General features: G+C 55.4%; 1 protein-coding gene across 2 annotated transcripts; it reads right to left on the bottom strand.

Moving 5' to 3' along the window:
- Window positions 1–277: 277 nt before the first annotated feature.
- On the bottom strand, window positions 278–23,074 carry LOXL4 (lysyl oxidase like 4). Of its 2 annotated transcripts, none has more exons than XM_066355304.1 (15): window positions 22,921–23,074; window positions 17,525–17,833; window positions 16,769–16,947; window positions 15,699–15,904; window positions 13,917–13,955; window positions 13,543–13,762; window positions 12,190–12,373; window positions 11,877–12,031; window positions 11,178–11,345; window positions 9,373–9,535; window positions 6,571–6,814; window positions 5,254–5,369; window positions 4,436–4,572; window positions 3,942–4,053; window positions 278–1,918 (listed from the first exon to the last, which is right to left on the bottom strand). In XM_066355304.1, exons 2-15 carry the CDS (start codon window positions 17,799–17,801, stop codon window positions 1,848–1,850), a joined length of 2,271 nt encoding a protein of 756 aa, XP_066211401.1. In that variant the 5' UTR covers window positions 17,802–17,833; window positions 22,921–23,074; the 3' UTR covers window positions 278–1,847. The 2 variants fall into 2 exon arrangements, with proteins under 2 accessions (XP_066211401.1, XP_066211402.1); XM_066355305.1 differs by lacking the exon at window positions 22,921–23,074 and adding an exon at window positions 22,515–22,588.
- Window positions 23,075–24,657: the final 1,583 nt, after the last annotated feature.

Genomic DNA, 24,657 nt, shown 5'->3' with positions numbered 1-24,657 from the left:
CCATTCTTTGACTTTGCTGCCTCTGTCATAAAAGTTTACAATCTTTGGACTTCACCCTCTTCCCTTCTACCTTTCATCCCTTAACCTTTCCAACCCATGTTTCAGCACTGAGCATGGGAAGGGATTGGGAAGCAGACAGTAGGCTAATATGTAATCAAAAAAATGTAGGGGGGCTGTGGTGAGTAGTATGTGTGCCCTGTGCATCCTAGTCAGCAGCTCAGCAGGAGTGGAGAGGGTCAAGTTAGTGTACTGGGAACTGCAAAGAATCACGCTGGTCTTGTCTTTGTAACAGTCCGTGGTGAGCAACCTTTATTGGCCTTGCGGTGTCAGACCTCTAAGGATCATCTTTTAAGTGTGTCTAAGTGGACAAAAGATGAAGAATCATGTCCAAGAAGACATGGGATTTTTTTTTGTTGTTGTTGTTTTTGTATTTTTCGGAAGCCAGAAACGGGGAGGCAGTCAGACAGACTCCCGCATGCGCCCAACTGGGATCTACCCGGCATGCCCACCAGGGGGCGATGCTCTGCCCATCTGGGGCATCGCTCTGTTGCGACCAGAGCCACTCTAGCGCCTGAGGCAGAGGCCACAGAGCCATCCTCAGCACCCGGGCAAACTTTGCTCCAATGGAGCCTCGGCTGCGGGAGGGGAAAAGAGAGACAGAGAGGGAGGAGAGGGGGAGGGGTGGAAAAGCAGATGGGCGCTTCTCCTGTGTGCCCTGGCCGGAAATCGAACCCGGGACTCCTGCACACCAGGCCGATGCTCTACCACTGAGCCAACCGGCCAGTGCTGGAAGACATGGGATTTTATACTACCTGAGCAAGAGCATATCACAGTCATATCAAGAAGGGATGGTGGCCTTTCCTAGGTTTAGTTCTTAATTAAGTGTTCCCCCATAGTCTCCTGTCCCCCACTCGACCAGACCTATCTTCTTATTCCTACAGAGATGAGTGGCTTGACTGATGTTCTTTTCCTTGCAAAAACTTATTCGATGCAAAATTCACTTCAGAAACTTGGTTGAGACCTGAAATTGAGGCCAGTCCTGAGATGCACAGTGATCTTGAGTGAACATTTTGTTGCCTGCCAGGTACAGTTTTTCCTTGGCAGAGGCCCTGGCGGAGCCTGGGGCCCATATTAGCCGGCAGGATTTCTGCTGGACCATCTCTTACTGCACTACAGGAAGCTCTATCTGGCCCCTTCTGCATATCTTGCCCCTTTTCAAGCACTCAGCAACTGGTGCTGGTGGCGTAAGCTTCCGGGGATTAGAAACACTCCTGTCAGATAAAGGGAAGGGCACTAAAGAACAGACTCAGAGAGAGTAGACAGATGAGTTCTAACTGAGGACAGATCGAGCAAGGGAATGAATTCACTAGCTGCTCTACCAGTTGTGACTTTGGCACAAGTTGTGTTGCTTTGATCTCCTTGCAGAGACTAATTCCACCTCTTGTGTATTGGTCCTGTCTTCTTCTACTCCAAGACATCTGCAGAGCACCGTTTATGGGGGACTGGGCCATAGCCTTCCCTAAGGAACTGATTACTCCCGAAACAGGAACTTGGGGGCAAAATCCAAGAAAGACTGGGTCTCCTTATGGAAGAGGAGTGTAGCTGAACCAAGCTTAGAGGTCATAGTCCGGAGACCAAAGGCCATTGGGGGACAGGCCTAGAGCCATCCCAAGGCAGCAGAACCATCCTGGTTTGGTATCTTGCCATCAAAAGGCTTCCTGAGCAGTTCCTGGTGCCCCTTGGCACTGGCCCCTTTCCCTCTGAATTAGGGTTCTATGAAGGGCATGGCTCCAATAAGCTGAGGTATCTGGTGTGTGGGCAACAGCTGGGAATGCACAGCGAAGGCTTCAGATGAGGTTGTTCCTGAGACGCTGCTCCTGCTCCAGGGAGAGCTCCGCACTGGCTCGGTACGAATCCCCTGGGGGCCAAAGGAAAACAGGTGAGTAGCCAACCCCACCACAGTCTCGTCTCTTCCCCCGCAGCTGCACGACCACACAGACATTCTGCTCAGCTCATCCTGTGCGTCAGGTCAGTCATGGGCACAGACCCCAGTTTACTCTGTAGAAACAGGCTGACAGATGGGTAGCTTCAGGGACATTGGGAAGAATAGGCTGGTGGATGCAGAAACTTGTGCTGTGTACTCTGCTTTGTCCCCTCCCGATTCAGTCTCTACCCTGACTTGTCCTCTCTGTGCCCCGGAGCTCTGACCCATAGATTGCATCACTCTGGTTTCTGTTTGATTTAGGTCAATGGGAAGCAACAGCAAAAGATGAGAGGGTGAAGGAGAGAATTTGGGGTGTTTTTCCCCTGTTTGGGCAGTGATGGTCCACTAACTCGAGGCCAGGCCCTCCCCTCATCCAAGCTCTGGCTTCACCTGCTTCCAGGATACCCTCCACCCCTTCAAGCCTAAAGGTGAATACAGTTTCTCACTCTTGGCTATCCCTAGATGTCTCAACACTCCTTGTTTCCTTAGTCTTATTTGCACCGCTGTAAATAGTCTGTTCATTAAATAACTGCAGACTCTCATCCAAGTGTGCTGTCTCTTCTGCAATGACCTCACAGGTCAGAACTGCATTGTTTTCTTTTCCCTCCTCACTGTCTGGGTCTCATGCAGCCCACTTCCAGCATTATGATCTGCTGTCTGCATATGCGCAGCCTGGGATTCTAATTCCTGATTCCTCTCACATTCCTGCCTCATTGAATGGCAGCGAAATCTGCTCAGTCACACAAATTCAAACCTTAGATGATTTCTTCTTCCTCTTCTCATTGTCTTCCATCTGTTGCCAGTTATCTTTTGAAACATAAATCTGATGCTTTTCCCCCTTGACTATAATTTATCAATTGTTCCCAGAAGCCCACATAATAATAAAGTCTAGTCTCAGCAAGAACCATCATAACCTCTCTGCAAACAACCTTAGTGAGTTTGAAGTACAATAGAGAACAATTCTGAGGTGGAGATCTCCTCACCGTCTCACAGCTGGAAAGTGGTTAGAGTTGAATTTGGCACCCAGTGAAGCCTTTTGAAGCCAAAGCCTATTCTCTTTCTCCTACTCCTCCCTCTCTGACGTCTGCCCTGCCTTTGAAACCCAGCTCAAATATCACTTCCTCCGGGTTGTCGCTTTCTGTCTCTGCTCAGCACTTAGTTCGTACCAGTTTGGGGTACTCGGGAGTGTGGGGGTGATCTGTTTGCATGTCTCTTCACCCTACATGACAATGAGCTGTCCATCTCACTCCAATTTCTGTTCCTGGTGCCTGGCTCAGTGTTCAGCACAGAAACAGGTCTTAATGTTTGTCGACTGAATGGACAAGTCTGCCCCACCCCACATATACAAGTGTGAGTGTGAACACACTCAGCTCATCGCAAAGCCAAACATTTAAACTTAAAGATGGAGGGTTTGCTACCTTTCTTTATCGATAAGAAGAGCAACTACCTCCTCGCTCTGCCCCCACTGGGTCACTGCTTCCTCTGTTGTCTGAACTGCCAGCCCACATGTGTCCTGAGCCCTGTTCTCCACGGTCCACTTCTTGCAAGCAGTGATCAGAGCTGGAGACAGCGACCCAGATCTGGGGGGTTCTGCTTTACCCTGTGAGGAGTCAGCTTAGGATGGAGGCAACTAAGAAAGGCCGCATGAAAGGGCGGGGAGGTGACTGGAAAAGGGAAATCCCGACCTGGCTTGAAGTAACAGGGAAGGCTGTGGGACAGTTGGGAAACGGAGTTTACAGTCCATACAACCTTAAGGACAGAGGGGAGTAGAAGAAGCAGCTGTTGAGTGAGGCTTGACTGTCTGATCAATTTGTTCTGGAAATCTTCCCGTGAAGATGTCAGATTCAACTCTGTTCCCCACCTAGCCTTTTGCACACACATTCAAGTCACACACGGTCCCTCTGCCGCTCCCCGGGCCCGCACAGGGCTGTCCCGCGGCGGCTCGCAGCTCAGCTACCTGTGTGGCAGTTGTGCAGCCAGACCCGGTGCCCGTCATACTTGCAGCGGCACTGCATCATGTTGTTGGAGAAGTCGGATTCCGCCACCTCGTATTTGGGGTTCACAACCACCTGGAGCGAGAGGAGGGGACAGCCGAACACAGGCGATTTGACTTCTGAGTGAGCTGACAGTGACTGTGATAATCCTTTATATAGTACTTTGTGCAGCCCTACAAGCATGTTTACATTCTTTGCTTCATTAATCCTGACAGTCGCCCCAGGAGGTAGGCACTTTCAGATGGAGACCCAGAAGTCACAACTGAGAAGCTGTGACTACCCACTGCCCACTGAATCAGGACTCAAACCAGGTCCTCTGGATCCCCGATAGCATGCATAGCTCCTTCAATGCCAGACCTGTTGGCGATATGATGCTCTTCCTTCCGACCTCAAGGAAGCTTTTAAAACATCTAGAGGAAATGGGGTCACTGCGGGGAGTCCCCATAGCCCTCCTTACCTGAAAAATATAGTCCCCAGGGCCCACGTCTGTGATATCCACCCACTGGCAATCAATGTCATGCCGGTAAGTGTCCCAGCAGCCAACGGTCACTCCCTGTTCTCCGAAGTTGGCACAGGCATAGCGCCGCTGCAGCCCTGTGAGGAAGGGTACCGAGTTCCTGAGGCCCTGGTGTAGGCGTTAGCAAGCACTCCGCTAGGGCTTTCTGGTACTTGATCGTTCATTCCTCGCCCCAGCCTTACCAGTCACAGCTTACATTCAATCAGATAGGGACCCGACGTCCAGTTACATGACCTGCCTCAGTATCAGAGCCAGAATTCCTACTGACCATGAACCCAGCACTGTAACAAACCCCATCTGTGATCAAGATGATGTCTTTAGAGGCTCTAGTGGAAGTCCTTGTTGGCCTAGGAAATGTGGTTGGAAGATTCCGGTTCTACTGTGCTAATACATTTGTCCATCCCTCTGAGGAGCCAGTGTTTACCATGCCATTCCTAAGGGCTAGGAACGGTCAGTATGCCAATGGCAATCGCACAATCCATGCCCTCAAAAGAATTTAGCAGAGATGAGACAGGTCTGTAACTATTACCCAAAATAGAAAAGTGGTAAGCATTTAAAAACTGGTGCAAAGTATGCTGGGAGTGCAGAAGTAAAGAGCTTCCACCGAAGATTTCAGAAGGTAAGAAATTGATCTTTTGAATTGCCTTCAAGCCAGAGTCTCCAGATGCCAGGGGTTACTGAACAAGGCAGAGGGGACCGTGAGCCCACACAGGGGGGAGGAATATACTACGAGGATGTGCTGACAGGGAGCCACCTACCTGCAGGGCAGTTCGTGTCCTCCAGACAGAAGCTGGCCTTGTGCCCCTCAGCCACCTTCGAGCCATTGAGAGTGAGAAGGTCATAGTGGGTGAAGACCTCAATGCTGTGGTAGTGCCTGCAGAAAGGGCAGAGCTGTCAGTCTGGCAGCAACACGAGAGGGGCCTCTCTGGAGACGGTGGCAGGGAAGACTGAGGCACTAGGCCCCGTCATTACCCAGAGAAGACTGTCATAATATCAGGGCAGTGCCCTTCTCCCAAACCCAAGATTAGTGACCACGGCCTGCTTTCCTGCCTCCCGTGCCCAGCAGCAAGGCGCTGCTGCGCCACTGCCCAGGGTCTCAACCCAGGTGAGCAGGAGTGAAGGCTCTGCCCTGGCAGCCCCCAGCAGGCGGGGGCCTGGCGTCAAGGCCTGAACGGGAGGTGGGGGGAAGGGGCACTTCCAGGGACCAGCCTGGGAGCTGAGCTGCTGAGGACGGTGGGGGGAAGGGGCACTTCCAGGGACCAGCCTGGGAGCTGAGCTGCTGAGGACGGTGCTTACTCTGCTCCCTGTCAGCCGGGAAATTGCTACCATTGTTGCCAGTACCGTCCTAATGACAACTGTGTTCATGCTGTAGGGAAGGGTGCTTATTATCTCAGCACGGCCAAGTCCCAGAGCTGCTGCCCGCTCCTCTCGGCTTTCCCCACCCACGGCTGTGTCCTGAAGGAAAAGCACCGCCTTTCCATTCTGTCTTTGTCACCAGCATTGTCTCTCCCTCTGTCTGGGCCGGGGACTCCTGATAGGAAAGAAGACTCATTGTCTCCTTTTAGGACCCGTGTTCTTGCCCTGCTTTGGGGACCTTGCTTTGCTGCGGCAGAAACCGGCAAGCTTTTCCTGCAGAGCCAGCATCCTGAACAGAGTATCTATTTTGGGTCTCCAGGTTTCTAAGAGTCAGTCCCCACTTTATCTGGCTTTTCAAGTCAAGGCCTAGAGTCCGACATGGAAAAATTGTCCAATATCATTCTAACAGACCAGCTGGGCTGGCAGTGACTGCTCTGTTGGATGTGACTGGGAAATGGACCCCTGAGCACCATCAACATGGGTACCTCAGGGCCAGTGAGAGCAAGGGGCAGGCCAGCTGCTGTTCCTGGGACTCCCCATTGCCTCCCAGAGGCAAGGTCAGTAAGTCCTCTAGGAAGGAAGGCTGTTACCCAGAGCACAGACCCCTCCCGGGAAAGGGTGCCCGAGGCTAGAGGAACATCAGGCTGGTGGCCCCTGGACTCTGCTTTGTGTCCCTATGGCCCCTCTTTTTTATAGCCATGGCACGAGCAGGCACTGACCTGTGGCACTGGTGCCAGATCCAGCTGTGGCGTCCTGTCCTGGGCCGGAAGTCGGCCCGGCCCAGGTTGTGGATCTGCGAGGAGAAGCGCAGCAGGCGCCGGTGTCCGTAGGGCCAGTCCATGCGGTCAGCAGAGCGGGCGAGGCAGTTCTCCTCGTGGGCGCAGTACAGCAGGCTGAGCGGGCGGTCCTCGAGGTAGGCCGTCTCCTGCACCAGCTGGGCGTTCATCACGAGGTCCGGAGCACCTGGACGCAGAGGGCACGGTGGGGATGCAGAGCTTGACCGGCAGCTGTGCTTGCCCTCTGGCATGGGGACAGGCTTGCCCCTAGTCTAAGCTCTTTTGTGGGACCCCAGAAGAGTGGAGAGGTTTAAGAGTCAGGAGATGCGAGTTCCAGTAACAAAGGAGGCAGCTGGTGTCCAGCTGGAGCCATTGGCTTTGGAGCCAGGCCACCTGGGGTCATGTCTTGGCTTCATTTCTGGCCGTACCCTTAACTAGCTCTGAATTGCTTAACCTTTTTGTCTGTCATTTTCCTCATTTGTCAGATGGGGATAATAATAGTGATATTAATGCGATAATACCTGTAAGCTGCTTAGATCATTGTCTGGCCCATGATAAACATGTAATTGATGTAAGTTAGTATTTCTTTTGTAAAAGCTTCTCAGCCTGTAAGTGCCTTTGTGTAGCTTAGCTCATATAACCCCGTTAGGGAGTGCTGCTGGAGTGAACTTGGTTACCTCAACCTAGCCACCTTCTTTCTGTGGGCCTCAGTTCCCTCAGTGTAAGGGACTGGGGAGGGAGTGACTGGGGGGGGGGGTTTGAGGGGTGGGGAGAGAATCTCCAAGCCTTCTCCTGAGCCATCCCTTCTAGCCCTTTCCACTGCAGCTCGTAGGCCTGCGCTTTCTCCACAGGTCCTGTTCTAACCTGATCGCCCGCATGGGTGTTCACACCAGGGCGTCCTGTGCGTTCCCCTGTGAAGCATCCTGGACATGCCTAGTGCTTCTGTGCATACAAATCCAACAGGCTAGAGCCTGTGTCTTGATAAATGCTCAGTGCCTCTCCTGGTTCCTTCCTGGCACAGTGGCTCTTACCCTCCCCAGACACCACTTGCTTCCTGTGCCACTGCTGTCCCTCATGTGTGACAGGACAGAAGTGGGGAGATCCACAGCTGCTGCCACGTGACATCGAGAGGGAAGCTGCCTGTCCTCAGTGCCTGTCCGTGTAAACACAGGGTCCGGGTCAGGTTCTGGGCAGAGGCATCCCCTGGGTGAGCCTATACGCTGGCCACGGTGAGAGGGGGATGCGGCTGGTTGCTCTGTGATGCCTGTACTATCACTGGAAATGTGCTTGAAATTCCTGTGGTTTATTCTGGAGAGAGCCAGCGTGTGCCCACTGACAAACCCTAGGGTTCCCAAAGGAAAGAGAGAGCTTTCGGAGAGAATGAGAACAAAGTATAGGAAAGAAATGAGAGAAATCACAGGACAAACGGGTATGCCACAGAGGCGGCAGGTTGGCTGTGCTAAGCTGTTGTGAAGCCTCAACCGTGTTCAGGAGCAGAGCTGCCGTTCCAGACGGAATATGGATGGGCGCATGTTCCCAGGAAGGGGAGTGGAGAGCCGCCCCGTGTGCCAAGTCTCGGCCTGTTCCCCCGTCCCGTCACCCGCGGGCAGGGTGTGCTCTCAGGCCCCGCACTCTTCCAAGGTGTGCTGGACAGAGAAAGCCCTAAAGCTCACGAACACACAGGGTAAGGATCCGGCATCGAAGCTTGCTTGAGAAGAGGGTCAAGGGGCCACTTGGGTTGGCGCCAGCCTGTAGCCTTTAGACCGGATATATGTAGTTATTTTGGCACAGACCTGGCTGGCGGATGTCAAACAGATGCTGCTGCCCCAGGAATTAGAGTGCGGACAGACCAATGCCTGATAATGGTCTTGGCCTAAAGCCTTTTGGGTAAATCCCACAGCTCAGGAGAATACACAGGGAGCCTGAGGCCATGGTGTCATCACATTTATGTGCCCTCCACAGCAGCTTTCAAACTTTTCCCTCACTACAAACCACAGTAAAAAATATATTTCATGCCATGCCTTGTACACATATACATAATTCCAAGAAAAAAAATGCTACCCTTAGTAAATGTATCTCATTCTGTTTTTTATTGTTCTTTAAAAAATTTTTTTTAACTATAGGTCATGACATGAAAATTGAAAAACACTGTTGTATGTATTTTGGTTTTTTGACAGAGACAGAGAATCAGAGCAAGGGATAGATTAGGACAGACAGGAAGAGAGAGAGATGAGAAACATCAATTCTTTGTTGCGGCCCCTTAGTTGTTCATTGATTGCTTTCTCATATGTGCCTTGACTAGGGGGTTACAGCAGAGTGAATGACCCCTTGCTCAAGCCAGCGACCTTGGGTCCAAGCTGATGAGCTTTGCTCAAACCAGATGAGCCCGTGCTCAAGCTGGCAACCTCGGGGTCTTGAACCTGGGTCCTCCACGTCCCAGTCTGACGCTGTATCCACTGTGCCACCGCCTGGTCAGGCTGATGTACTTTTATTTTCACATATTCTCTGTTTTAATTCTCCCAGTAACTCCATGAGATGGGCAGGGCCAGGTTTGGATCCCTGTGTGAGCTGTGACTTGGCCACACACAGCTGGTAGGTGGCAGAGCTGGTGCTCCAAGTCCAGCCCTGCTTCCGCTCCGCCACCCTGCTGGCCCTGAGCCCTCCCTGAGGAAGTGAGGTATACGCTTGCTTCGCAGGGAGCCCAGGCCTGCCTGCCCCACAGCCCCGTGGGCCCTCACTACTCACTGTCTGTGCAGGAGACTCCGGCGGAGAAGCGGCCCGCGCCCCGGGAGCAGTGCACGGGCCCGTGCCTTTGACACTGCTGCAGGGCCAGCTCGGTGCCTGAGCAGCGCACCCCGCTCATCACCACTTCCCCGGCCCCCGCTGTCCCCTGCCAGTACCAGGTGTCCTAAGGAAACAACCAGCATCATCCAATCAGGGTTGAGAGGAACCTTTGGAATCACCTTCTCTGACTCCCATCTGTGTGACTTGGACCCTGTAAGACTACCCCCACCATGCTGTGCTCAGCCTCAGCCTGAAAATCTTTTTTTTTTTTTTTTCCTGTATTTTTCTGAAGCCGGAAACGGGGAGAGACAGTCAGACAGACTCCCGCATGCGCCCGACCGGGATCCACCCGGCACGCCCACCAGGGGGCGACGCTCTGTCCAGCAGGGGGCGATGCTCTGCCCCTCCAGGGCATCGCTCTGTTGCAACCAGAGCCATTCTAGCACCTGGGGCAGAGGCTGAGGAGCCATCCCCAGCGCCCGGGCCATCTTTGCTCCAATGGAGCCTCGGCTGTGGGAGGGGAAGAGAGAGACAGAGAGGAAGGAGAGGGGGAGGGGTGGAGAAGCAGATGGGCGCTTCTCCTGTGTGCCCTGGCCGGGAATCGAACCTGGGACTTCTGCACGCCAGGCCGATGCTCTACCACTGAGCCAACTGGCCAGGGCAACCTGAAAATCTTGAGTGATGGGACAGCCCATGCCACTTTGGAGTCCTGATAGTAGCCATTTCTTCCATGTATCAAGGCAAAAATACCCTGCCTCTGGCTTCCACTGTCCCATGCGGCCCTGCTCCCACCTTCTCCACAGGGCAGCCTTCAGCAATTTGAAGAGAAGGGTCCTGTTCCCTTCCTGCCCACCAGGTGGCCTGTCCCATTTCCCAACCCCAGATGGTTGGTTGGCCCCCGTTCTCCAGGTGAGGTGTGCCCAGCATTGCCCAACCGGCCACTATGGGCGCAGTTGAAGAGGTGTGTCCATTGCAGTCATGCTCAAAGCCTCTTGGTACCTTTAGACTCTGTCCACTTATTCCTACCAGGACTGCCCCTTGCCTGGTCCCAGCTAGCACCGTTTCTCACCTGGGCTGCTGCAGTAGTTTCCTGAGTGTTTCCCTGGATTCGCATTAGTCCCCACACCAACTGTTTGCCAAAGGCCAGGAGGAAATCCTTTAAAAATCTGCACTGCAGGCTTTGAATGGCTTTGCCCCTGCCTCCTCCACCTCATACTTCACACCACTCATCCCTGATAGCCACACTCCACCCTGGCCCCTAGTTCCTCTACCCAGTCGAGCTTCCCCTGGCCACAGGCCTCTGCACGGGCTGTCTGTTCCTCCCCCACTTCGCCGGCCTAGCTTCTGTTTGTCTCTTCTGTACACACAGCCATGTGCCCATTGTGTGAACAGTACAGTAACGGCTGGCTCAGGGGTCTCCAAACTTTTTACACCGCGGGCCAGTTCACTGTCCCTCAGACCATTGGAGGGCTTCCAAATACAGTGGTCCTCTCACTGACCACCAATGAAAGAGGTGCCCCTTCCAGAAGTGCAGTGGGGGCTGGATAAATGGCCTCAGGGGGCCGCATTGTGGCCCGCGGGCCGTAGTTTGGGGACGCCTGGCCGCTGCTCCGTGAGGCAGGAACTGCGTCTTTACTGCCATATCCCCAGCATGCAGCCTTATATTGGCCCAGTGTCACTCAATAATTAATTGTTGAACAAATAAATGAATGAATGAGTGGTTAGCAGCTTGAGCTAGGAAGTTTTGGAACAAGGCAGGGACCTACCTGGATAGCATGGCTGGCAAAACCCAGACCAAGCTGTCGGCAGGCTACCATGGCTTCATTGAGCCCCCAGTGGTCACTGCACACGGCCCCCCAGCGTCGGACACCGTTCACCTCCACCTGCACCTCCACCACACCTTCCTCGGCGCTGCGCCCGCCAGCCAGGCGCACCTGCGGGGGTCAGAAGTGTGTGAGGGGCGGGGCAGCCTTAGAAGGAGAGAGCTCAGGACTCCCCAGCTCACTAACTGGTGGCCCTGACATGACACTCCCCTCTCTGGGTTTGCCTCCTCCTCTGTAACATGAGGACGTTTTACCAGATAGTCCCTAACGCCCCTGCCTGCTAGAGAAACCTGACTCAAAGCGCTTGTTCCTGCGGCTCCTGTTCAGAGCTTCCCTTCAAATCCTACCATTAATGACTACTTGCCGGCTGCAAGGGATTTCATATTAACTGTCCCCCATAGTGACCCTGTGACCCCGTCTCACAGAAGAGAGAACCAAGATCAGAGACCGGAGACTTGCCCACGGGGGAGACTCGGGAGACGGTGGCTTTCCAGGCTCCGAGGGAAGGCCAGCTGGGGCCCAAAGCAGACGCACTTGCTGCCGCTCATGAACCCGTCCCCTCTGGCTGCACGTGGTGTCCTGGGGCTGGCTCAGGGCTTTCCCCGGCCCCAAGTCTGAGGTCATGCCAGGACCTGAGCTCACCTGGTTCTGAAAGCCCATGTCTGGAACATTGCACCTGACGGCAGCATCATTCTCATGTCGACAACCATTAGGGGACCCTTCCAGGGAAGGGCATTCACTGAGGGTCCGTTCGTATCCCGTGCAGCGCACCTCACTCAGGTGGATGAGCCCCAGCCCTGCAGAGGGAGGGAGAGAAATACCACGTGAGGCTCCATCTCCAGCCCCACAGCTGTGGCTGCCCTTCCACAGAGGGGGATAATTTGTCCTGGTGGGGAAAGACCAGTGGCACATCCAGGCCCTCCCACCCCACCCTACCCCAGGCCTCCGCACTCACCTTGGCCCAGCTGGGCCCCAAAGAGGGCCTCCCGAGCAGAGCCGAAGCCAAGCTGACGACACACGACGCTGGCAGAGATGAGGTTCCACCCGTGATCACAGATTGTACCCCACTGGCGGTTCATGAGCACTTCCACTCGGCCCTCGCCCACCGGGGCCCCCGAGCGGAGGCGCACCTTTAGCTCCTGCTGGGAGAAAACCAGCTTCAGGGAGGGCCAAGGAGGAGGGACAGGGGCTGAGCCACCGTGGGAGCCCTGGCCCAGCCCGGCCCCTTTCAAGCTGGGCAGACACCGACTCTTGACTGCCCATAACTATTACCTCCAATAAGCGGTTTTTCTCAACCTCCCTTTCTTCAATGGCAAAGAGCCACCACGATGAGACAGTAAGAACAAAGTCCAGCTCTAACGAAAGAGCCTTATGAATGGGTCCCTGTGCTTCACTACCCTGCCACCTGGTCACCAGGCAAATCTCTTCCTCTCTCCCAGCCTGTTTCTCCTTTGTCCTTTGGGCTTGAGCTGGATCAGTGCTTCTCAGAGGGATCTGGGAAGTGACTTTAGAGGCGTGCAGGGCCGTGGGATTACTGAAACTGACTCCCGTAGTGGGGAAGCTATTTAGCTGTAATTCTCTTCCACTCCTTCCTATTCCATCCAGGAGACCATTGCATGCGCCCTGCCCTGTCTGTAACACCTCACCAGCACTTGCTCTTTGCTTTTTATAACAAAGGGCCAGGCTCAGGTTCAATATGTGGGTATAGCTACAATGTAATTACTGTTTTTATGTTACCGTCTATTCATAGCAGGTGATGTCAGCTTTCTATTTATGGTAGGGTTATAAACGGTCCCTTTTAAATACATCCAAGGTACTGCTGTCCTGTGCTTGGCTCTCTCCTCCCAGCTGCACGGATTCCTCTTTGATAGGGGCCGCTGTCCCTCCCCTGAGACCTGTCCGGGAGCCCCTCCCCTGAGACCTGTCCGGGAGCCCCTCCCCTGCGGCCTGCCCGGGAGCCCCTCCCCTGAGACCTGTCCGGGAGCCCCTCCCCTGCGGCCTGCCCGGGAGCCCCTCCCCTGAGACCTGTCCGGGAGCCCCTCCCCTGCAGCCTGTCCGGGAGCCCCTCCCCTGAGACCTGTCCGGGAGCCCCTCCCCTGCGGCCTGCCCGGGAGCCCCTCCCCTGAGACCTGTCCGGGAGCCCCTCCCCTGCGGCCTGCCCGGGAGCCCCTCCCCTGAGACCTGTCCAGGAGCCCCTCCCCTTCAGCCTGTCCGGGAGCCCCTCCCCACCAGGCCTTCCCCAGAACGCTGGATCCTGCTGAAAGGGGGCCTGTGCCTCCCTGCCAGGGTGCACTAGCGTGGGACCCACCTCTGCGCGGGACTCCTTGCGTCCGGGTTTGGCCTTCAGAGGGCGGAAGCGGGGCCCTGCCACACAACTGACCACAGCGTGCATGCCACCAGGGCAGGCCGGCTGCAGCCTGCCCCGCGCTGGCGCCACCTGCACCTGGCAGTTGGCTATGTGGGGCTCCGTCCCCAGGCAGTTGACCCGGTGGATCCAGAAGGAATTCTTCTGGGTCAGGCTCTTCAGCCTGGAAGACAGGGGAGACTGCGGGTGGGGGAGGGGTTGAGGGAAGCTCAGGACTCTGGAAGGCCAAGGCCCAGGGGAAGGGAGGGAGGCGGGGCTGGAAGGGGGCCCTTCCTGCCGCACCCCTGTGCATCCTTCCCCAGGGGCATGCTCCTCACCTAAACTTGGGATCCTTCATCTTCAAATTCCAGACTTTCCTGGGTGGGAGAAAGCAGGTGGGGGGTGGAGTGGGTGCAGGCTCCTGCCAGTCACCCTGGCCCCTCGCAGTGGTCTTTAAGTTTGCAGTGGACCCCACATTGTGTAACCCAGTGGTAGTCAACCTGGTCCCTACTGCCCACTAGTGATAGTCAACCTGGTCCCTACCGCCCACGAGTGGGCGCTCCAGCTTTCATGGTGGGCGGTAGCAGAGCAACCAAAGTATAAATAAAAAGATAGATTTAACTATAAGTTGTTTTATACAGATTTATTCTGCCAAACTTAGCGAGAATCTGACATAAAGTACTTGGTAAGTAATTATTATGATATGCTTTACCTTGCTGTAACTCTGCTTTATAAATTTTATAAAGTAAAGTGACTTCCCTACTTTATAAATCACCATTACTGTGGAACCGGTGGGCGGTTAGAAAATGTTACTACAACAGAGAAAAGTGGGCGGGAGGTATAAAAAGGCTGACTACCCCGGGTGTAAATTGTGCACAGATGTCGTCCCCGTGCTGAGCTGCACAGCTGCCCTGAGAGAGTGGCTCACAGCAAACAGTCGTCTGTCTCCATTTCACAGGGAAGGAATGCAGGGCCTCGCGAGCTCCCTTGACTAAATCTCTGTTGCACTGGGCTGCCCCTGGGGCAGGCAGCTCCCAGCTCGGCCTCTCTTTATTCCAGATGAAGGGGCACCTTTAGGGAGCACCTGGAACAAAGTGGCCCTGGCGGAGAGGTCCTCTGGAGACAGGAGGAAGGTGAAGGCGGTGCTGGTGGCAGCTGCCCACCCAGAGGCTATAATCAGGTCTGTCCTCACGGGTGCTCAGTGAGGCAGCCAGACCCAGATGTACAATTTCCAGGTGGCGGGGGGTCAGAGGCCCCCATGCCAGTCACCCCCAAGGATGGAACCAAGTGCCTGGTCTTCAGGACCAGGGTCATCTAAGCCAGAGACACAGGACTGAGTGACTAAAAGTGATTGGGGTGGGCAAGGACAGATGGCCCGGATGAACTGTGGGGTTTCTCCCTGGATGAGACACATACAGTGTTCACTGGCACAGAGCAGGTAGAGCTGTGCCTGGCTGTCATTGGCAGGCTGATGGAATCTTGTGACAGTCCTGTCACATTTCTGACAAAATATTTTGACTCCTCTCCCAAATGCTGCCCTACCTACCCTACACCTTGCTTACGCGCAACCCAACTGAGGCCTGGCTTGAATCAGAGTTGAGGAGATTCACTGGGGCAAAGCTGAGGTCATTTCTTGCTGATTGGATAAGACTCAGGTGCCCTACTGAGCTCCACAGCTAGCCACTGGCAGAGCAGAGACGAGAACTCGGTTCGTCTGTCCTTGTGGGCAGCATTGTAAGTATCTGTAGTAAAGTCTGGTTTTTAAAGCAGGGACACAATTTTACATGCAATTGTTTTTTATCTTAGGAGTATTCTGTACTATAGCCAATTCTTTTTATCGATTAGTTTCTGACCATTTCTAGGCATCTTTCAGGGTGTCAAAGTTCCCCTCACCTTTTTCTTAATTATTCTAAGGGAACTGTAGCCCAGGAAATCCAAGAAGATTCCTTGTTTGTGCCCGTTTCCCTCCCAATCCCCACACCCACTGACTGACCTTCCAGACACACCCAGCCCTGCCAGCATCATTGACCTCTGGGAGGTCCCACACGGGTCCCACACACATTCACCCGCGCGCCCACAAGCCTGCCTCCCCCACGCCCTCCGGCCAGCTGCCCTCCTACCTGTAGTAGTGGCTGTCCACAGACGCCTCGCCAGGGAAGCCCAGCATCCCGCACACCACCCTGCTGTTGCTCTTGGTCCAGCCCTGGTCACACACTTGCCGCCAGTGGCCCTCGTACCTCGCCTCCACGGCTCCCTCAGTCACGGGGCTCCGTCGCTTGGCACTGGCGAGGATGGGCTTGAGCCGCACCATCTCCAGCCGCCGGCCCTGCAGGGTGCGGGGTTCATGGTCACCCTGGGTCCCAGCATTCCTGCCCCCGCTGAGCCCGCTGCCGGTCTCCAAGGGGGAGAGCTTAGAGCACTTCGAAAGCACCCCGCCCAGCCCCCTCTAGACAGGCCAGGAAACTGAGGCCCCGAGAGGAGGAGACATTCGTCCGAGGCCACATGATGAATACGAGGCAGAACCTTGGTTGGCTTGGGGTCCTTTCGTCCACTCCAGAGAGAACCAGGCAGATCTGTGCCCTCCCTGGGGTCAGGCTGGGAGCTCTCAGGACCTGGGCTTCCACCAGGCAAAGAGGGGCCTTCCTCAGCCACCCGAGGGAGAGCCGAGGATGGGCACAGCCCCGCCCACAGGATCCTTTGGCCCATGAGACCCCCACCCACTCTAGCCCCCGGTTGACTCAGACCATGTCGAGACACCCGCCCTAGCTTATGGCATTTAGTGTGCCAGGGCCAGCTGTCCTCAGACAGAGGCTGTCTGGCGGTGGATGGTAAGAGCCAGGTCCTGCCCTGCCTGCTCCTGTTGTTTGCTTGGGCTGTTTTTAGCTCGGGGTTGTTTGTGCCGGGAAGAGGCAGCAATTGTGGCCGGGCCCTGTGGGTGAGGCAGCCCCTTGCCCCCCTGCTGTCTCCCTTCCGGGGAGCAGCTCCAGTGATTCCCAGCAGGCCCAGCCCCTGGTTCCCTAGTCTGCCCGGCCTCAAGCTGGGGCCGTCCGTCCTCTGTGCACCTGCTTCCGAGGATGCACCTCCGCCCACGCTCTGCTCCTTCCCTTCCTCTCCAGGTTCACCATCCAGGAGGCTCTCTGTCCCCCAGTCCAACAGGTGGCTTAGGCCAGGGCCTGAAAAGTCTCCTCACCTGGGGCCCGAGGGCATTGGAGACTCTCTCAGAAAGATAGCCACGCTGGCGCTGGGGGTGGCACACCACTCCGACATCCTCTGAGTGGCTGCAGTCACTGACACCCCAGCCATTAGATGCACACTGGTCCAGGGAGCTTTCTGTGCCCACACAGCGCACATTGTCCAGCCAGATGGGTCCTGTGGGAAAGGGGACAGGCGACACTCAGGGACAGACTCGGAGAGGCAGGTCATGGGCTGTGCCTCCTGGATGGGACCCCACAGTTATCAACTTTCCTCTTAAACCCTGAGCAAAACGTGGGGTGCAGAGAGGACAAGAGTTGGCTCTCTCAGATCTTATTATCTACAGCCCTGCTTGCTGCTTCTTCTTGGCATTAGACCCTATAGAATCTGTTTTTGGAAAATGCCACATAGATCTAATAATTAGACCAATCTGTTCACCCATTCATCCGTCAGTTTTTTCATTCAACATTTGCTAGGCACCCACTGTGCACCCATCAGTGTTCAGGGAAGTTAGCCGAGTGGTTGTGCTACTGGTGGCAGCGGTGACCTCACTGCACGCGAGGATGGGAGGGTGGAGCAGGCGGCTTTGCACCTGGGCACTCGGGAAATGCCTCGTGGAGGAGGGCATTTGAGTTAGGTATTAAAGGGTGGGCAGGTGTCTGATGCGTTCTGTTCGGGCCTCGGTGAGCCCCGCCCCTGAGAGAAGCCCATTACCACTTCTTTGTCATTTTGCTTGGCAGCACCAGTCACTCACCCTCCCCTGGGCCGTACTTGGCACTGTGGGCCCAGGTCAAGGCCGCCTCAAAGCCCAGCTGGCGGCAGGCTACGGTGGCCTCCTGGAGAGTGAAGCTGTCATCACACACGGTGCCCCACTGGCCCTGGTGCAGCACCTCCAGGCGGCCCTCCTCTGGCCTGCTTCCTGGGCCCACCAGCCGCAGCTTGGCGGTGCCTGGTGACTGCAGCCTGCTGGGAGGGGCCTGTCGCAAGAACAGCAGGAGCAGGGAGAGGGTGGCTGGTGGGGACCACATCATGGTGACTTCAAGGGCAGCTGAGGCCAAGGCACCTGGGGAATGAGTAAACATGACAATGATCACCACCTCTGACCTCAGGCCTCTGTTTCTGGCAGAGACAAAGCATGGCAGTGCCTGTGTGTGTGCGTGTGTGTGTATGTGTGTGTGTGCCTCTGTGTGTGTGTGCATGTGTGTGTGCAGGTGTGTGCCTGTGTGTGTGCATGTGTTTGTGTATGTGCAGGTGTGTGCCTGTATGTATGCCTGTGTGCCTGTGCTTGTGCCTGTGTGTTTGTGTGTTTGTGTGATTGTGCATGTGTGTATGTGTGTGCCTGTCTGTACAGGTGTGTGTGTATGTGCAAGTGTGTGCCTGGTGTATGTGCCTGTATGTGCAGGTGTGTGTGTGCAGGTGTGTGCCTGGTGCGTGTGCCTGTATGTGCAGGTGTGTGTGTGTGTGCAGGTGTGTGCCTGTGTGTATGCCTGTGTGCCTGTGTGTGTGCAGGTGTGTGCCTGTGTCTGTGCATGTGTATATGTGTGTGCCTGTCTGCACAGGTGTGTGTGCGTGTGTGCCTGTGTGTGTGCATATGTGTGCGCGCATGTGCATATGCACGTGTGCCTGCGCATGGGCTGCCATCGATTGAGTCTGGGCTCTGAGGTTAGTCAATTTGGTTCAGACCCACCATTCATTTGCCATGTGACCTTGAGGAAGTTTAAGTTTAACCTTACTGAGACTCATTCTCCTCACCTGCAAAGTGGGGATAATAATTTCTATCTTACAGTGTTGTGTTAAGTACAATACTGTACATAAAGTGCGTAGCACAAGCCTACCACGTGGTAAGTGCTCAATAAATAACTACTCTTGATACAATCTTATATGTAAGTAGAGGAGGTGACCAACCTTTGAGCCATGGGGCACTCCCAGGGGTGCCCTCAGGACCAGAAATATCTACCCTCATAGGCAGTTCCCCCTCACCTGCCTTTTGATGTTCCCAGCCCCCTGGCCACCTTCACCCTAGAAGGCATGTGGCATGCGGGAACAGAGAGTCATTTGAGGGCAGTCTAGGCCTGTACCGCTCATTTGCTGTGTGGCTTGGGAAAGTCTCTTAAACTCTCTAGGCCCTAATTCTTTATTTTGAAAGTGAGGAGGTTGAACCAGACACAGGGTATGGCAACAGTAGGTTTACAGTTGTTTGTATGCAAAATAATATAATAATAAGTAATAATACAAGAATAAACTCTATCTGGGATAGCTTATGATGTCCTCAAGACCTAGCTCCAGGTCCGTCTAGGTGTATGATCTGTACGTTGACTCAACAAACATTTGTGGAGCACTTGCTTTGAAGCCAATTAGTAGGCCAGGTGCTGCGACACAGAAGCGAAGATGTCAGACACTATGCATTGCTCTCAGGAGGCCCAGAGCAGAGGAATTAGGAAAGGCTTTCAGAAAAGGGACAGTTAACCTGGACCTTGTCAGATGAAGAACAGTTCTCCCCAAAGGGAAAAATCGGCATGCCAGGCAGAACGGCATGGGGAGAGGAGGAAAGAGAAGAGGTGCGTTTGTGCCAGAGCAGGAGGGACAGGCTGGAGCCGGACGGTCAAGGGCCTTGTGCACCACGAAGCTTCTCCCTCATCCTGCAGGAAGGGGGGAGCCTGGGGAGGTGTTTTAGGCAGTGAGCACCCACCAGAGGACTCCTGTCTTCAGGAGGCTGTAACCAGACGCTCTTTGGGTCCTTAAAGGGGATGAGGTTGGGGGTTTTTCCTCTCTCCCTCATACATTAGCAGCCTTGGTCCCAGGACCAGGGTCGAGGAGGTGCATAGCAGAGAAAGTTACAGCTGCTTGGAGCTGTCAGCGTCTGCAGCCATCCATGCCGAAGTTCCTGCATTGCCAGGCTCCGCTGCTGATGGGAGCTGAGGCCGCCTGGGGCAGTGGATGGAGAAAGTTGGGTTCTTGGCTCCCTGCTCAGTGCTTGCATCATAAGACTACCCCTTCCCGGGGGGTCCTGTGTCACTCCTTTCCCCATAGGCTGGTATCTGGATGAGAATCACTCATTCCTTCCTGTACCCAGCCCCACCGCCTTCAGCTGCCAGTCCTCCTGCTTGGGCCAGCCCAGGACTGGGTAGAATAGGCTCCAAAAAGAGCACCGACAGGCTCAGGCATGAAACTCCACAGAAATAGGGACGTGGTGTTGTGCCCCTAGTGCCCAGAATAGAGCCAGGTATGTGGGCGGCACCAGTAAATATCGTGGTTGCGTGGATTTGAGGTGGCAGGCACAGCCCTTACACATACACGCTGGCAGTCAGACAGCCTGGACAGCCTGGAGTCACATCCTTCTCTGCCAGTGGGTTTCTGGGTGGTGTTGGGCAGGTGATCTAGTTTCTCAGTGCCACAGTTTCCTCTCTGTAAAATGGGAATAGTGGCACCTACCTCATAGGATTCTTGTGATGGTTAAATGAATGAATCCATCTTAAACCCTGAGAAGAGCAAGCTCTCAATTGACAGTTTACCATCAGTAACAGCCAGTGTTAACAGCTTCCCTAGAGCCGTTGGTCTAGGTTGGTCCCAGCTGCTCTTTGGATAAAGACGGAGTAGAGGCCACATCCTAGCTCAGCAGCAAGCCTCTGGTGCCCTTCTTTGCGACGTCCTCCAGCTTGGCCTTCTCCTGAGCCCAGGTTCTCTCTCCCCTTCCTGAAGCCCCGTGTTGCCTCTCCCCGCTTCTCACCACTGAAGTCCCCTCCTCCGACTCCTCCTGTACTTCCTTTCCAGGCTTAAACACTGCTTTTTCACATCACTCCCCACTCAGGAGCCTGTGGGTCTCCCAGCCGGCTGTCACCACAAGCAGAGTGCTCTTCACTGCGTGGGATGACCCCATTCCCTCCTCCATCACCCCTGAGGAGGGGGTAGACAACTAGGGACTGAGCCAAACTTAAGTCACTGTGGGAAGGGACCTTCTGCAGATGACAAGAGAGGATGGGAAGAATTGGGCTCAGGTCCTCCAGCTGTTAGGACACAGTGGTCAGCCTGACCTGTGGTGGCGCAGTGGATAAAGCGTCGACCTGGAAATGCTGAGGTCGCCGGTTCGAAACCCTGGGCTTGCCTGGTCAAGGCACATATGGGAGTTGATGCTTCCAGCTCCTCCCCCCTTCTCTCTCCTCTGTCTCTCTCCTCTCTAAAAATGAAAAAAAAAAAAAAGGCCACAATGGTCAGGTTGGGTCTGACCTGAGAGAGTACCCTTCCCTGTCTCCGGGAGTCAGGATGCTACTCACTCTGCCACCAGACTGTTAATGTGACTTGAGTCAGTGCTTGCTTTCCTCTCTCTGAGAAGGGGTGGCACTGGGGGGGGGGGGGGTGTCTCTCTAAGATGTGCTCTGATTGGCTAAGGAGCATGATGGGCAGGTCTGCCTGTGTGGCTGTGGCTGATGTCCCACAGCATCATGGAGGTCTTATTGGAGTCTATGGACAGTCCGGGGCCAACAGGCTCCCTCCCCTCCAGAGGGCCTCCCTGGAGGCAGGGGTGGGCTCCTGCCACAGGACCCCGGGTGCCAGGCTACGGCAGCTCCCTTCCATGAAAGCTGCCCAGGAGGTGGATGGGCAGTAGTGGGACCAAGTCAGGAACCGGGGGAACCGCTCTCTCCAGCCTTCTGCCTCCTGCAGGTCCCTCCACAGCTATTGCTCACACCAAGCTTGTCTCCTCACATTCCCCAACATAATCCTCAGTTCCCAGCTGCCAAGCCTTTGCTCTCACGGTTCCTTCTTCTGGGAGTATCCTTTCCCTCTATGTCAGACTGATCAAGTCCTACAACACCCAGCTCGAGTGCTGCCCCTCCGTTAAGCCCCCCCCCCCCGTCCCCTCTTCCTGGCACTTGGTGTGTTTGCTTCCTGTCTCCACAACCAGTCTCCGCAGGGTCTCCCCATTCCTGGTACCCCCAGTGCTGAGCACAGAAAAGAGGACCAGGCTGAAAAGCCTCCTTTAGAGAAGGAAACAGCCTCAAAGTGGCAGCTCTTTTCCCGAGTGAAGGAGAAGGAGATAGGGTGAAGGGGAGGGGTTAGCAATAATAATAACAATAATAATATAATATAATATAATATAATATAATATAATATAATATAATATAAAAATATTTATTGGATACTTAGCTCCACTTTACAAACGAGAAGATGAGGCCCAGAGAAGCTACGTAACTTGCCCAGCCTGGGTTCAAACCCAGGCAGCCGGGCCCTAGAAGTCAGGTGCTCAGCCCTGACAGACGGAGGTTGGAGGAGGAGGGGGAGAAGGAAGGGAGGCAGGAAAATGAATGAAATTCCACCCCGTTGCTGGTTAATTTATGACCCGCTGGAGTGTGAGGGCACTGGGGTAGGCGCCAGCAGGAGTACAACCCAACGGCAGACCCAGGACCCTGCCAGCTTGAAGCAGGGAGGCACCTGCTCCAGGTGTTGCTATGGGACTCTGGCATTCGGCCCCCGAGGAAGGGCTGGAAATGTCCAAGGGTGTTCAGGAGAAAGCAGTGAAGGTGCAGTCCTGGTGAACACCAGGCTCCGATCACTGGAAGCCCCTTTTCCCTGCCTCTAAGCCTTGAAACCCCCCCTAGGATGGCTGATTATGGTGACCTGAAGCAGTGCCAGCAAATGGTCCCTGAGCTCTACCTGTCCAGGCACCGGACATGTGGGAGCTGAAGTCCTCACCCCCCCCCTCTGCCTGCCTTCCCCTTCCCCTTGCTCCCTCTCTAATCGGCTCTGACCTCCTTAGTTGGAGAGCCTGCCTCTGCTCTGCGTCTTTGTCCCCCAAGTCACAGAAGTGACATCTGAATCTGCCTTGCCCCTTCTCCTTCCTCGTCCCTGGGTGAGAAGGCAGAGAAATGGTTACTTGCAGCGCACTCACAAACAAGACACGCTGGAGCCCCGAGGCCAGGGCGGGCCTGGGGCCAACCTCCCCAGCTTGGCGACTGCCACTGGAAGCAAGGTGGTGAGCGCCTGGGAGCTGGGCTAACTGTCCACGGGACCCGCAGCCCTCCCGGCGCCCAGCCTTCAGGAGCCCTCGGAGGCTTGCAGACCCACAGAGAGACGGAAGCGGACGGGCAGCAGGACAGCTGCAGACAGACCCAGGGCCAGGGACAGACCCAGGGCCAGGGACAGGCGGGGGCTCACCAGCTGGAGCGCAGACGGTCCGGGGCTGGGCGGGCGCTGCGACGAAGCAGCGCTAACGGGCCTCCTGGGGCGCCTGGGGCCCTTTTATCCTGCTGGGCGCCCCCCACCCAGCGGGCGGGCGCGGAGGAGGCCCCGCAGGCCCCGCCCCGGGCGGCCCTGGAGGAGGCGGGCGGCCCGCCCCGCCCCGCACCCCTGGCCAGGCGCGGGCCCGGGTGGCCGGGTGCCAGCCTGCGTACGCTGTGTCCACGCCCGGCCGGCCTGGGAAATCCCAAAGCCGCGAAGTTGCGGTGGGGGTCACCGGGGAGGGGGAGCTGTTTTCCTTGGAGCGGCAGCGGGAGGGACGGTGGGAGGATCTGAATCCCGTCAGAAGACAGTGGCTCAGCGCCCATAGGCTGCGTCCGCCAGGAGTGCGACTCTGGCCTCGTGAGTCCTTGTCCGAGGCGCAGTTTCCTCCTCTGCAAAACGGGGTGATAGGCCCACCCCCCACAGTTGACCTGGGAATTACATTCAGTGCGTGCCAGGAAGGTGCCCGTGGGGCCTTCATAGGGAAGCGCTTCCCGGTCAATCCCAGGACAAGGCAGACTCTCTTCTGGGGGTGCGGGCAGGGGCTTGTGGGCTCGGTTCCTGTGATCCAGATGCTGTGGGTGCAGGTGTGTTCTCTTTGAAATAACAGGGTCCTTTCCGTTGTCCTGGCCCCTCAAAATTTATTGAGTACTCTGAGTATGAGGCCTCTGTTCTACCCATTGTACAGTTGAGAACACTGAACCCTAAGAGATACAACTTGCTCCCCAAGTCACCAGGAACTTAAATTATTCATTATAGCCCCTTACAGAATGGAGTGAGAAGTTCTGGCCCTTCCAGGGGTCCCCAAACTTTTTACACAGGGGGCCAGTTCACTGTCCCTCAGACCATTGGAGGGCCACCACATACAGTGCTCCTCTCACTGACCACCAATGAAAGAGGTACCCCTTCCGGAAGTGCAGCGGGGGGCCGGATAAATGGCCTCAGGGGGCCGCATGTGGCCTGCGGGCCCTAGTTTGGGGACCCCTGTGTGGGGTGAGGGAAGGCTGTGAAATAAGACAAAAGTAGAAAAGGCTGAAAGAGCAGAGTTCCATCAGCTTAGTTGAGCACCCAGGTGCCAGTCGGTTTCCTTCAAATTCTTTTCCACAGCCCTGGCCCCTCCCAATGCCTCTGTGCCCCCATCTGTAAAACGGGCAGAGTTCTAGCCTTCCAGCTTCCTCCCTAGGATCAGAGCAGTACTATCTGATTCCCCCTCATCGCCCCACCTTGCCTGAGTATCCTTCCAAAGGCTCATTCATTCAGCAATGCTTTATTGATTTTCTCCTATGTGCTAGACAAGGTGCTGGAGTGCTAGACGCTGTGGGGGAGGGGGCTTCCCAGTCTGGGGGGAGGCAGATGTGTAAACACACACAACCGCAGGCAGAGTCTGATAAGAGCTAGGATGACAAGGTAGACCTTTCTGATCCCTGGGTAACACACTGACTTGGCTGCCAGAGGACTGCTATCCTCCATGGCCACCCATGTCTCAGGTGTCCCCCCAGTGCCCCTGTCCTGCCCCAGCCGGGCCCAAAGCATTCCCTGTGATGAATCAACAGGAAAGAATGCTCCCGGCCTCGGGTCAGTAGCAGCAGCACCAGCCCAGCCCCTCCCCCAGGGACAATGAGGCAGCTGTGGGCTGTGGTGCCAGGTATGCCTTGGCCCCCTCCCCATGCCCAG

Source organism: Saccopteryx leptura, chromosome 13 (assembly GCF_036850995.1).
Source record: "Saccopteryx leptura isolate mSacLep1 chromosome 13, mSacLep1_pri_phased_curated, whole genome shotgun sequence".
Taxonomy (NCBI): Eukaryota; Metazoa; Chordata; class Mammalia; order Chiroptera; family Emballonuridae; genus Saccopteryx; species Saccopteryx leptura.
This window is presented reverse-complemented; position numbering and strand designations above follow the sequence as displayed.

Bases quoted from the DNA above. Each gene is read 5' to 3' on its own strand.
- LOXL4 (XM_066355304.1), bottom strand. From the start codon at position 17,801: ATGATGTGGTCCCCACCAGCCACCCTCTCCCTGCTCCTGCTGTTCTTG. The intron at 12,032-12,189 runs GTGAGTGCGGAG...CTCCCTCTGCAG, and splicing joins TGGGGCCCAGCTGGGCCAAG to GGCTGGGGCTCATCCACCTG. The intron at 4,054-4,435 runs GTAAGGAGGGCT...CTCTCGCTCCAG, and splicing joins CTGGGGACTATATTTTTCAG to GTGGTTGTGAACCCCAAATA.